Source organism: Camelus bactrianus, chromosome 21 (assembly GCF_048773025.1).
Source record: "Camelus bactrianus isolate YW-2024 breed Bactrian camel chromosome 21, ASM4877302v1, whole genome shotgun sequence".
NCBI classification, from domain to species: domain Eukaryota; kingdom Metazoa; phylum Chordata; class Mammalia; order Artiodactyla; family Camelidae; genus Camelus; species Camelus bactrianus.
Genome location: NC_133559.1, coordinates 20,201,840 through 20,216,529, shown reverse-complemented (window position 1 = coordinate 20,216,529; position 14,690 = coordinate 20,201,840). Strand labels below are relative to the sequence as shown.

The 14,690-nt window shown below is 32.0% G+C and overlaps 1 protein-coding gene across 5 annotated transcripts in view; it reads right to left on the bottom strand.

The window, feature by feature from the left end:
• SUCO (SUN domain containing ossification factor) overlaps positions 1–14,690 on the bottom strand; it is an 84,256-nt gene that overhangs the window by 32,668 nt on the left and 36,898 nt on the right. For 2 of the 5 annotated variants that reach the window (XR_006725449.2, XM_010956693.3), the window contains 8 exons: positions 14,063–14,187; positions 12,891–12,958; positions 7,325–7,432; positions 5,630–5,735; positions 3,457–3,477; positions 3,199–3,254; positions 2,628–2,719; positions 1,726–1,791 (listed from right to left, as the gene is read on the bottom strand). Coding sequence is in view for 4 of the 5 variants with exons in the window: in XM_010956693.3 (XP_010954995.2) it covers positions 1,726–1,791; positions 2,628–2,719; positions 3,199–3,254; positions 3,457–3,477; positions 5,630–5,735; positions 7,325–7,432; positions 12,891–12,958; positions 14,063–14,187 (642 nt within the window). In the remaining variant the exon portion in view is untranslated. Of the gene's footprint in view, positions 1–1,725; positions 1,792–2,627; positions 2,720–3,198; positions 3,255–3,456; positions 3,478–5,629; positions 5,736–7,175; positions 7,217–7,324; positions 7,433–12,890; positions 12,959–14,062; positions 14,188–14,690 lie in introns of those variants that run through there. The other 3 variants (XM_045517845.2, XM_010956702.3, XM_045517852.2) reach the window with 3 other exon arrangements.

Here is a 14,690-nt window from a genome sequence, read left to right as displayed (position 1 = left end):
CATACCTTCAAAGAAAAAGATCTGAAAGGAGTATCTAAAAAGATTCTATATCTCATTAGTTAAAATAATACATTAGTCAGAGAAGTGATTACAAATAGGGAAGTGTCCTCCAGTGAAAAGATTTTAATGGTGTCTTGGAGTTAATCTCATAGGAAAGCAGAAAAAGAAAAGCAGTAATATCAACAAAGTTTTCCTTTATTTAAAACCATAGTAAGGCATTATTCCCCTAAGGTGCCCCTTCCTCTCCAGTAACCACGAGAAGCTAGAGATCTTTCAGTCTGGGACTATTTTCCAACCCCATAAAATGATGCTGCTTCCTCACAGCTAATTCAGCATCACTGAACCATGATATGACGACATAAAATTTTTACTACAAATTTAAGGACATGAACAATAATATTAATATCCAGATATAGAAAATAGCATCATTTTTTTCACTTCTAAAAAATTACATCCCACAGCAGTGAATAAGGCACCTGTTTTTAACACCATCATCAACTAGATATAGCTAAAGATTCCACTTAAAAGCAGTCAATAATATCTAAAATGTCAGCTGACTAGCAATAGAGTAAAACAAAATATATTGCACTAATCTGTAACGAAGTTAAATACTACATAAAGGATTCCCTTTACGGAAGTATTTTTAACACTCTTTCTATTTCTTAAAAAGTCCATTGAAATCTGTAGTTTTCTATGGAGAGGAAACAGGGAAGAAGGGAAGAAAGGGAAAAAAAAGAAAAGATGAAATGAAAAAGAAGTAATTCTTAATTTCATATACTGTAGCCATACAAAATATCTGCCTAAGTATATGCACTACTGGTTGAGTATCTTAAAAAGCTATGAGGACAATGTACACAGTGAGACTGGGATTCAAGTAATTCAATTCACTAAGGGCAACAAGAGAAATGCACAAATAAGCAGTCTTCTAGTTTACTAAGATTTACTTTTATTAAATTCAATTATTAATCTCCAAATAAAAAGAAAACTCCTTCCAGTAAGTTTCAAATTCTTCAAGAATAACCAAAAATAACAAACATTAAAATATACCTACCTGAGTCCTAACAGTAAATATAAAGTTTCAGTTGGTAATGGTCTTTCCAGGAGTCTCCTTAGCCCACCACTAAGTTCAGATAATAGGCTGGCATGACAAAAAACTAAACTAGTATCTTAGTCATTGTTTTTTTTTAGTTTACAAAGAGTATATTATTATAACTATTATTGTTATTGTTTGGGAATCATTATTATGAATAAGAACAGCCTTTATGTTTTGTAATTTAGTAGGAAACTTAACCATACCTATACATTAACGAATCCTCATTTGCTACTGATGCATACCACCTCTAAATCTAATTCCTTTCCCATCCAGTATGACTACTCAGATGTGCCTACTCATATGGTCTGGGACCTCTTTAATAATTCTTTCCCCATGTAAACTAATAACCCATTCTTCACTCTAAGGAATTTGCCTAAAAATATAAGTGCTTAATTATCACCAACTTGGGCTTGCATTTTTTCCTCTCTTATTTCTTTTCCTCTACTTATACTATTTTATTCCCATAGAAATACTTTCCAAAACCCAGTATCTTTGATTTCAACTCAAAGTTCACATTGGGAGTAGGAGCCTCCTAAATTATTATAACAAAATGGCCACATATGCCAGAAAAAAACAACAAAAAAAGTTGAGAAATACTCTAATAGTGACTAGGAAAACCCCAAAATACTCACTTGTAGCAGAGCCAAGAAGATTTTTTGAGGACTTATCCTCCCCAGTATTATAATCCAGTGGATAATCTGTTTAAAGAGAAAATGAAAGGTAATTATGCAGAGAACTATCATCGACAATATGCTTAAAAGCTCAAATTATGTCCTGTCAAAGTCAGCTGACATTTAAAACAGATTTTATAATAAATACATATTATACATCTAAAACAAGTTCACAAGAAGAAATAGAAACTCACAAGTCATTTATCAGACAGATACAAACCAAGGAAAATATTCCTACTGCTTACCAAAATTTTAATCATATTTGTAAGACTTTTATTCAAGCTTTCAATGTACTTTACCAACCCCTAGTAAATATCTTCACTTCACTTGTGGGAAAGCTAGGGAAGGGAAAATTAGATTTTCAGACTATGGTTTAAGACATTTTATAACAAGAAGTTCATAAAGTCGAAATGGAGGGTGTCATAAAGCCTTCTTCTACCCCTTCCGGCTCATAGGGGTTACTCAAAGGCTCAGGCCTCAATATGCTTGCTCCTGGGCTTAAGGCAAATCAAAAGAATTAATGTTCAATTCTGCTGTCAGTTACCTTAAGAGTTTAATAGGTTTTGGGGCCTGGCATAGGGATACAATCATAATACACAGCACTAATGTTATAGAAGGGCGTTCCAGTCACAAATAACTGATTGACAAGCTTGGAAAACAGCTCAATTTACAAAGCAGAAAATGACTTTAAAAAACAGGTTTAAGGAAAAATAGTTATGAGGGTTAAAAACAATGAAAAAACTAAAGTCTCAAGACAACCATCATATTGATTTTTTAAGTGACCTCTACTTACCCATTACTATTAGATATCAAAAAGCAAAAAAAAAGCAAAACATAGAAGCTACTGTTTTAAAGTCACTTACCATAGTCCTCATCAAATAGTTCTTGACGTTCTGACTGATATTGGGAATCGGCAATCTCTTCATATTCTTCTACCATGCTGGTGCCAAACACCCTATTAATGACAATTTCATTAAAGACTCAAAACCAGAGTTGTTATGACTCATCTCTTCACAATAAACGACAAAATATACCAATTCTGGCTATGTTTTGAGAGCCATTAACTTCTGGACTCTAAAACAATGACTGTTTCTTATACTGCAGTTATTAATCCACTGTTTCTATTAAAATGTTAAGGTATTTAAGGCATTTAAAAATATGTTTTTTATCAGTCTAAAAACGTTTCCAGATACTATTACCATAGCACACAAGCTGAATCAAACACATAAAACGAAGTTTCCTTCTTCTTAACTGAGGAAATTTTTACATTTTTCTAAAATATATTCAAGAGCAAGAAAGATTTAGCAGCTTGTATTTCTATAGTATTAACTTCACATAATAGAAAATTATTTCTTCACTTTAAATATATTGAGATTTTTATGTATCCCTTTTTTTCTTTTTAAACCACTCAGTAAAGTTTTTGTTCTATATTACCTTATAAGGCTTAATGGACAAAAGTGCTCTGATCCAAAATGTGATATCAGCTCCACCTAAAGAATAAAATTACATGAAATAGGAACCAGCACAGCACATGTGAGATTACCTAACAACATATTCAGTTTTTTCATTATAACATTTCTAAAAATAAAGTCCTTATTTCCCAAAAATCAATACTTGTAAAGTTTTGCTTTTTGCCATGCAGTAATATGCCATGCCCTGTTATTCAATATTGCAAAAGATAAGGTTGCTAACCTTTATGTACTTGATGAACATCTGAAGCAAGAGAAAGGAAAAGAAAAAGAGATCAGTTCCAAAGTCTGAATGACATGCCATAGCAACATTTAATATTTGTAAATTATACTGTATAATTAAAGTATAGAAAGCAATGTACTGTGATGGATAACATTGTAGTACTCTTACTTCTCTGCAGAAACCAAAGCAATGATTTAAATTTTTACTGGGGGAGGGTATAGCTCAAGCGGTAGAGCACATGCTTAGCATGCATGAGGTCCTGGGTTCAATCTCCAGTACCTCCTCTAAGAAATAAACAAATAAACCTAATTACCTCCCCCGCCCCCCCCCCCAAAATTTTAACCATCATATCTATAAAGTATAGTCCAACTATAATTAAATAAATTAACTTTAAGGTTATTAAGTTAAATAACCTAAAATTCATTGCTGCTGTTTTATTTATCCACTAAATATGAATGCATTCTAAAATTAATAAAGGGTATCAAGAAATAACCTCTCTTATGTTACTTTAAATGTTACAGATATATATCATGTATATACCTATTTATCAATTTATATATTGATATATGTAGCTACATGTATTTATAAATATATATTGATAAAAAGATTAGCATAATATGAAATGATATTTATTCTTGCACAATATTATAAACTGATTATTTTAGGGAAAGCATAAATTTTGGGGGTATGCTATGTTATTTCAAATATAACTTACATAACTAGAAGATATTTATCAATCCACTTGTAAAATATAAGCTATTGAAAAGTGGTTTGTAAATTTGGGTTTAGTTCTTTTGTGATAAGGAAAACCCAAGTAAATTTATATAACATTTATCACTATAAAATGAGAATAAGAAGTAATTTTTTTTTTCTTTTAGACTTAATTCTACCAAAGTCGGTTGGTTTTCTTTTTTTTTTTTTAAGAAAACCAATCATCAAAATGTTCTATGGTCTCCCATCATAAAAAAGAAAAAGTAAGGAGTTTTATACAGGATTTTTTATATCACCAATGAAATGTTCTTCCATTATTAACTAAGTTGATGGTATAAAGAATGGTTCTTTGAACTATTTCATAACATGTGAGTTGTCTTAATTGTAAAATTAGGTACAAGTGTATCATCTGCCAAATTATTTTTAACATTTTTTCCTCACCATGGTATAGAAACTGTGCTATATAAAAAGGTCATTAAACAATTGTTCCAGTATCCACTTTAAAGGAAAATGAAAATGCACCTTCATTTTTCTGAACACTGCTGAATTATTACCTGAGAATATCAACTGTATTTTTTTAATTAGCATTTTTATACTGAGACTAGGAATACTACAAGTTTACCCATTTACAGAAGCCAATTTAATACATGCTTTAAAAAGACACAAGACAGTAAAATCAACAAGAGACAATTAGGTAGCTGTAAGTTTTCACATTTAAAGAAGAAGAGACTAGAAAGAAAATTAGAGCTGCTGTCATTCCAAAAGACCGTATTATTAACACAGTTGTACTTTAAGGTACAGCTATTATTTTAAAGAAAAAAAGGAGGAAATGAGAGGAGTAGGAAACTCTCATATTTAGTCTAAATCCAATTCTAGAGTGATAATTCCAGTTTGGTAGATAATTTCTACCTCTACAATGGTAGAGAAAGCAGCAGGAATACTGAATTTAAGTGGTTTAATTTTTACTTTATTTCAAATTGTTATTTGGACATACAATATTTCACCTGAATATACAAAAGGAAAAAGCTATAATGACAAATAAATGGATATTAAAATGGAAATGACCTAAGAATCAGAATCTAGTAAGTTAAGAAATTAGATCTGCTTTAAAGACTCCAGTCACTGAACATAATTTGGGTTTTAAAATAGAAAGATATATAATATTATGAAGATGACATTTTATATCAAGATTCCAAAAATATTTAAGAGTTACAACTTAGAATTTCATCAAAGCCACAGATATCAAAAAACTGGCCTAGGTTTCCAGTTACACAGAATGGAATGTATTAATTTGTCCCATTAAGTAATATATTCAAGTAAGAATTTTTTTTTTATTAAAAGAAATACTGCAGTAAATTTCCTCTTAATTTTTCTGATTTCTAAACAAGTGAGGTGAGGTACAAAGTACGAATAATAGGTATGTTTTCATTATAGAACATTGTTCTGTATATGTAAACATTACCTTCACATATTTTGCATACATCTGTTCATCTAAAGGGAAACTCTGAACATTCCTCTCATCTCTACCATGGAAAGTACCCAGCTTAATCCACTTATTTGTGGGGTATCTAGGAAATAGAAAATAAAAATATTCTTTTTTAAAAAAATCATAAACCACGTGTAGAGAGGTTCCATCACATTTTCAAAAGAGACCCTGTGCATTTTTTTTTCCTCTCCAGGTGAACAGACTCACTTAACATAGTTCAAATATAAGTACTGAGTTGAACAAATACATTTTCTTTTCCAACTAAACTCTTGACAGGTTCCTCCTTATGAGGAAAGACTACCTTGAAAAATCACACCATTATCAAATAGAAGCCAAGACAGGGCAAAGATAAAAGTAGGTCCAGGACCACTTCTTGGGGTTTGGGAGAGCTTCCAAGTAAACTAGAGGCTTTAAAACAGAAAGTAGCCAAGAGATTGTTCTGAAAGTATGAGGTACTATTCTTCGTGTACCGATAAGTATGGTAATATAAAGTATAAGTATAAGTACTGACGGAAAGAGAAACAGAAAAAATCCTTTACTATCATATTTGGATTTCACAGATTTTACATAGCTGTTCCTCCTTTAAAAAGGAAATCTAATATAAAAGCCCAAAACTATTATTTTTGCTTACTACAGCATTTTAGAATCCCTCAAAGTAATGAGAGCTCTCTTACCATATTTAAAAAAAATACAGTTTACCTGTCAAAGCTGAACATGTCCATTTGACATACAAGAAAATTACAGCTTGGAGGAAAGGAAGTGATCTAAGCAAGGTTAGTGAAAGAAAAACGAATGAAATTCTCAACAGTCTTGAGAACTGATTTTAAAAACTGTATATATGCAATGCTAAGTGTGGGGTGGGGAAGAAACACGACAAAAAACCCCAAATAATCAACGACAAAAGAACAGTTAAACAAATAACAGCATCCTCATGATACATTGTGGGTACTCAAAAAGTATTTATGGAATGAATAAACACCTCCACTGGGGGGAAAACTTCAAGTACTCATTAAAAATGAGTTGTTTAAAACACAAAAGGATATTTTCAAGATAAAACATTAAAAACTGATTTTCTGGTAGAATTATATAAATATGTAGAAAAGACTGAAGGAATATATTAAAATGCTAAGAGAGTTATCTTTGGTTGATAGGATTGAGGTTCTCCACCAGATTCCTTACAACGTTACTTCTTTCTTTTATAACAACACACACACAAAACAGGGTTTTTTTTAAATATACTTTTACAAAAATTTATCTCATGATACAAAATGAAATACTCATGTTTTTAATAACTTTTTAAAGAAATGTTTGGAAGCCATAGAACATAATAATTAAAAGTAAGGACTTTAAAGTCATACAGATCTACTTTTGAATCTTGGTTCTCCAACTCACAAGTCATGTGACCTAGGCAAACTGCTTAATCTCCCTTGTCTGTTTCCTCATCTCATAAGGGAACAATATCAGAGGGTTGTTATAAGCACCACATAACTTAATAAAGGTAAACTGATTAATAAATACCTACCTTACAGCAGTAGTATTACTGTTCTTACACATTGATACACACTGATTAAAATAAAAGATAAAATAATTAAAGTTTTAAAATGTGACCCATTTTTAAAAATGTATTCTGGAGATCAAACATAAACTATACAAAGCAGCTTTGGGATTTACCTGTCACTGATAGAAACCAGAAAGTCTTTAGGAGTAGAAGAAAATAATTCATAATTTGCAATATCAAACTGTTTTACTTGAATTGGTTCACAGAGTTCAATAACAAACCTTTAAAAAGAACACAGGGCAATTATTCAGATAAACCATCAAAATAACAGTTCATATTAAACATGACATTAACAGCTTACGTAAACTACAGTTCCATTAAGTTACTCACTAAAAATGTAAGGAAGAGGATTTGTAGCCGTAGTTATATATACATAAGGAACACCCTAAGTATAATTCTCAAGCATATCATTAGTGGGGAAAATAAAACAAGATACTGATTTTGTCCTACAATATTTTTTTAAAAGACAAAGCTTTATTTTTAATGACAAAGCTCATTCTTAGAGAAGTAATGACTTGACTAAGAACAGCTAGTAAGAGTGTAATCTGACTAAAGGGCAGTTTGGCCATATTGTCTCAAAGGTATCACAGCCTTTAATTCAGCAAAATACTTTCAGAAATTTAATCTAAGAACACATGGTTCCAAATGATCATCCTTATATATACATCTTGATATAGCAAAGTAAAGTTTATAAGAGCAGGGGGGAAAAAAGCCAACCTAAATGTTTAGCATGGAGGATTGATTAACAAATTATATTTCCACCTAGACAATGAAATACCAAACAGCTATTAAAAATGGCATCAGAAACTGTACATTTCACTTATATAAAAAACTAGAAAATATAAACTAAAGTATAATGATAGAAAACAGATCTCTAACTGCTCTGGGGGTGAGGGTTGGGAGGGAAAAATACAAAGGGGCATGAGGAAATTTTGAGGGGAGATGGATATGTTCATTATCTATATTGTGGTGATCGTTTCCTAGATATATAAACATCAAAACTTACCAAATTGTACACTTTGAGATGTTGCTTATTGTATGTCAATTACACCCCAATAAAGCTGTTTTCAAAATACAACAAACTAGTAAATAAAACAAAAAGAGAAGCAGACTCACAGATACAGAGAACAAACTGGTGGTTACCAGTGGGGAGAGGGAAGGGGCGAGGGGCAAGAGAGGTAGGGGAGGAAAAAAGGGGTTATTATGGGTTTGTGTGTGAAAAAAAATACTTGGTATATACATTTATGGATATGAAATGATGCCACAAAATACTGCTGTTTAGGAAAAAATTAAAGTATGGTGTAAAATAAAGCTGCATATAGTATGGCATTTGGAGAAAAGAAATACTCATGACATCCAGCACTCTAATCAATACTTTAATAGACTATATCAAATGAGAGTATATACACTGACAATTAAATGCTAAATAAATCAAAAGCATTAAAATTAACATATTGTGTTAATTTTGGAAAGCAACAGAACACAGTTCCAGGAAATAGTAAGAAAAGCCAGGATTCAGAGAAAAGCTCATGAAGCAAACATTTGTTGAACACTTACTCTAGGTCAGATACCCTGTTACATGATTTATATCCATCCTTTGATTTAATTCTTACAACCAAACTGCAGAGGATATTATCTCCATTTTACAGAATCATTCAAAAATCAATAATTGGTTACTTCACATTTTTCCCTTTGCCTTTTTAGGAACAGAACGTGCCCCCTTCAAAGTTGTAGCTGGGTATATGGCCACCCATCAAAAATTGTGTTCCCCAGTTTCGGCACGTAACTTAGTTCTTAGTGATGGGATGTGAGAAGTGTCCAGTGCAACTTCTAGGTCAGGTTTTTACAAGGAAGCTGCTACCTCTCCATCTGCTTTCTCCCACCTTACAGGCTAGAATAAGGATGTGGTTGGAATAAATCATCTCAGCAATGCACACAGGGACAACATAATAGGGGTGGCAAAAAACATGACAGAAGTTGTGTGGGTCCTTTAATCGTTCTCTGTTACACCCTTGCACCAACGTGAGTTTTTATGTCAGAGAAAGTTAAATATCTATCTTATTTAAATCATGGTTATTTGGTCTCTGTTAAAGCAGCAGAGTCAAAAGCCCTAACTAATAGCCATTTAGCCAATAAATAGTAAAGCTAAAAGTCAAAACACACATCTACCTGGCTCTAAAGCCTAAACACTGTCCATTTCCACAACACCCTGAGGAGAGGAACTAAAGAAAATCAGATTCAAACTTTGCTTTTTATTTAAAATGGAGAATATACATCTAAAAGAGTTTTAGTAAGAAAAAGCTAATTCTCCCCTACCTCCTTTTTTGCATACAATATTTTCAATTTCTAAGAAGACAGGAGCTATATTACTATCAGTTAAAATAAGCTTTCAGGCAAATGTATTACCAGGTATAAAAAGTCAATTCACCAAAAAGATTTCACAATTCTAAACTCTGTATAAAACTAATAAATAGACCTATAATACATAAAATATTAGTACATATATAATGAAAGTTGATTTTAAAATGCTCTTTCATCTTTCCGCCTCATCTTTTATGTTTCCTAGGAGCAGAGAACACTGTATGCAAATTAACAGAACTACATATAAAAGCTGACAAATGCAATTTCAACATACTTCTCTTAATTATTTATAGGTCAGGAACTTTAAAAGCTCAGTGAAGTAATCTAAACGTAAGAGTAGTTTGATAAAATACCATGTATCAAAGTTTAGATGATATGACCATACTACCCAAGGCAATCTACAGATTAAATGCAATCTCCATCAAAATACCAATGGCATTTTCCATAGAACTAGAAGAAATACTTTTAAAATTTGTATGGGAACACGGAAGACTCTGAATAGCCAAAACAATCTTGAGGAAGAGAGGAACAGAGCTGAAGGAATCATGCTCCCTGACTTCAGACTATATTACAAAGCTACAGTCATCAGAACATTATGGTACTGGCACCAAAAAAAGACACATAGGTCAATGGAACAGGACAGAGAGCCCAGAAATAAACCCATGCAGTTATGGCCAATTAATCTACAACAAAGGAGGCAAGAATATACAATGGAGAAAAGAAAGTCTCTTCAATATATGGTGCTAGGAAAACCAGACAGCTACATGGAAAGGAATGAAATTAGAACATTCTCTAACACAATATACAAAAATAAACTCAAAATGGATTTAACACCTAAATGGAAAAACATAATATAAAACTTCTAGGGGAAAATATAAGTGGAACACTCTCTGATATAAATTGCAGCAATATTTTTTTAATCCATTTCCTAAAATAAAGGAAATAAAAGCAAAAATAAAAATAATAGAAGTTTCTATCCACCAAAACACACTTAAGAAGTTGAAAGGGCAATTCACAAACTGGAGAAATATCTGCAACATATATAATTTATATGTCCTATCCAGAGTAAAGACAAACTATCACATTGCAACCATTCTTTAAAATATACTGCTAAGTCCTATCTAGACTCCTACTAAACAATAAGAAAAAAAAAAACTAATATATCAACAGAAAATATAGGAAAAGACAAGAATCTCAGAGAAAAGAAAAAACTGGTACATGAAAATATATTTAATCTCATTAGTGATTAGGGATTCATATCTTTCTAGAATAAAAGCTCCAAAGCAGCAGAGATGTCAGCCTAATTTGGGAAACAATGTCATTTTTAGTACCAGCAACATCATGTAACAAGTGCTCGATAAATTTCAAAAGAATGAAGGAAAGAAGGAAGGAAGAAATAAGTGAATAAATGAACAAATGGACAAACTAACAAATGAACCAATATGACTGAAAATCCTAAAATGTCAATTATCCTGAAATTCACCTAAGATTTGATACAATTCCAATAAAAATGCCAGTATGATTTTTTTTTAGAACTCAACAAGATGATTCTAATATTTAAAAAAAAAACAAAGGGATAAGAATAGTAAAGATACTCTGAAGATGAGGTATAAACTTATTCTACCAGATATTAAGAATTATAAAGCTACAGTGGGACTGTGTGGTCTTAAGACATGTTACATGGGTCAACCAACTCAAATCAGGTAAAATCAGTTAAAGGTGTTCTGAGGTTCTTTAATTATACAATCAAAAGACACATAAACAGATGAGCAGAAAGTAAAATATACAGTAAACACATACACAAATACATGCTGTCTGCAGAAACATTAAAATACAAATGGGTAGCTATGAGCACTTATTCTGTAAACCAGAAGAAAACAAAATGCTTTGTATAACTTCATCCCAGCATGTTTTTGCTTGAAATACAAAATTTTGGAGCATAAAAATTGAGTTGTTACTGACTGTAAGGGCTTTTACAAACAAAAACCCCCAAAATAACATTTTGATTATGATCTCTGATAACCATTTCCTCAAATTCAATTTACAGACCAAGTGGGCACATGGAAAAATTAAGTTTTTCAATATTATCCCTTAATGCCCTTAAATAGTTTGGTGTTAATTTTCAAACTGAACTTAAATATGCATATTAACAAAAGGAATGAAAGCCAAAAGTAGAAAAGAATAAGTATTATCTCTAAAATTTAAAGAATTTCTCTTTAAATTAAAGCATATATTTATATTAGTCGATCAATATGATGGTGATTTACCTCAATTCTTTTTTAAAACAGCTGTTTTTGAGCAACAAAATCAAGTAATCTAATAAAACTGTTGGTACATCATACATTTCTCCCATAAATCAGTTCCTTTGCCTACTATATCCTTAGTTAATGACAGAATCACAGATTCAAGTAACGAAGCAAAAATCCTGGGAGATTTCCCAGAAGCCTCTCTCTTCTTAAAATCCAATTGCTAATCAAGAACTGTCAATTTTATCTGCTATATAGATCTTTCACATTCCCCTCTCTTCTGTATCCAAACTGCCAATGACTTAAAGCCCTCATTTCTTGCCTGAGCTATGACGACAGGTTCCTAACTGGTTTCCCTGCTTCCAAGTCATCTTTTCAGGACAAGCCTTCCTAAAATGCCAGTGAGATCATGTCATTAGCTTACTTAAAACAAACACTACCCTCCACAGTATTTAAGATAAACTTAAAAAGCTTTTAAGCTGGGTATACATAGCACTGAATGGCCTGCTCATTGCTTACCTGACTCTCTTGTCTTATCTTCCATGATTATTACTCTAATTGTACCTCTATTCCTGTCATCACTAAAATAACCTCTTCAGGTTGCTTCTACTTATAGTTGCCCAGAAGAAATATGCTCCTTTTAGCACCGTCCCCTTACTCTTACAGTCCTTGAATACCTCTGCCTCCCTCATCTGTGACTTCCTATGAATTCAAGGAATTCATCCTTCAAGATTCAGCTCATGAATTATTTCTTCTAGCAAGCTGTTTCTCATTCTATTTTGCAGTTACATCTCACCTCTGTTCCTGTATCTTTTCAGCAATACTGTTTATACTATTTGATAATTGTTTAACTAGATCTGTCAATTTTGTTGTGTGACATCCTTAAAGGGAAACCATTTTTTGTCTTCAAGTTTGTATCCCAGGACCCAAGGTAAGTACAAGACCAGTACCAATCCTATCATAAATGCTTATTAAGTGACTATATGAAAAAAATCAATCTAACCCCAACATAAAAGCTTAATGTAATACATACATATACAGAGTGCGCATTTTTAAATTTTTTATTACTTACCAAATTTTAGTGCTGCAAGGATTCAACATATAAAGATCCATATTTTCTATAAGAATAGCAGATGTGCTCTATTGTAAAAAGGGGGAAGGGAAAAAATTACTTAAGAAAAAAATATTTATTTCAACTCTCAAGCTTTCTAGGTTTTCTATATTTTTAGATCTTAAAATATACCTAAGACTCTGAAACATTCATTTGGGAAGAAAGCACGAAAGCGCCTAAGATTTACCAGTAACGTCCATAGTGTGCTAAGTTAGCCTTATAACAAAACATTTAAAATTAAATGTCTGTTCCTACAGAGGAAAAATGATTTTTCTATTAAGGTATTCCTTTTTTAAAATTCCACAGAGATTTTAAAAGTTTAAAAACAGAGTACATGCCCTTCAGTAGTGAATAAATAAACTGATACATTCAAACAATAGGATTTTATTCAGCACTAAAAAGAAATGAGCTAGCAAGCCATGAAAAGACATGGATGAAACTTAAATGCCTATTACTAAGTGAAAGAAGCCAATCTGAAAAGGTTACATATGGTATGATTACAACTATATGACATCCTGGGAAAGGTAAAACTATGGAGATAGTAAAAATGTCAGTGGATGCCAAAAGTTGTGGGGAGGAACAAGTGAATAGGTAGAGCCCAGAAGATTTTTAGGGCAGTAAAAATACTTTGTAGATACTGTAATAGTGGATACATGTCATTCATTATACATTTGTCCAAATCCACAGAATGTACAAGAGTGAACTCTAATATGAACTATAGTGAACTCACTATAAACTTCAAGTGATAACAGTATGTCACTATAAATTCATCAACTGAAACAAACGCACCACTTTGGTGAGGGATGCTGACAATGGAGGAGGCTAACGCGTGGGAGGACAGAGGGTATACAAGAGAAATCTCTGAACCTTTCCTCTCAATTTTACTGTGAACTGTGAACCAACAACTGCTCTAAAAAAAAAAATCAAGTCTTAAAAAGAAAAAACAGGGTGTGATGTATCAACCAATATACTAAGAATCCATGCAAGAAAATGTGTTTAAAAGCATAATCCTGCACTTACTAGTGAATTAGGAAAAGAGCTCATGTTAAAATACAGTTCCCAGAAAACCACTGCTTATATTTAATAAACTCACTAGTTTCACATAAGTATAGAAGAATTTTACACTTAAGTACCTTGGCTTCCGGGTTAGCAGCCAAAATTTTGGCACCACATTCTACTGAAGCATAATTATTTCGATTTTTCTGGACCTTTTTTGTGGCATGGAGACCTCCATTAGAAGATGGATGCATTGACTGACCTGCAGACAAACCTTATTATGAACATATATATATACGATGATTATGATTGAAAATACCCACAGCAAAAATCTCAGGATCAACAGGCTGCATCTAGAGAACAGGTTTTAATGCTTAAGCGAGTATTTTAAAAACCTGCAAAAAATTCAAAATGCTTCACAACAGCTTTAAAATATCCCTAATAGACAAATTATCTACAAAAATTACATACATCAAGTAATGTGGATTCACAATGTGAAGCTTACTCCTAAGAATCAAAACTGTTTGCATAAACATTTTATTCTATTAAGGATGAATGCTATCCTTCTATCTCTAACCCCAGTAATAACTTTTAACCCTGAGACTTACTTTACAACAACAAAAAGAAAGTTTAATACTTTAGTCCAATTCTACTCACAGTTTAAAGCTTTATGACTAAGAACTTTCCATGTCTCAACTTCCTCATATAAACTGAGATGAAAATCACTGCCTACTTTATTCTAGCCTCGTTTAATAATTTACAATA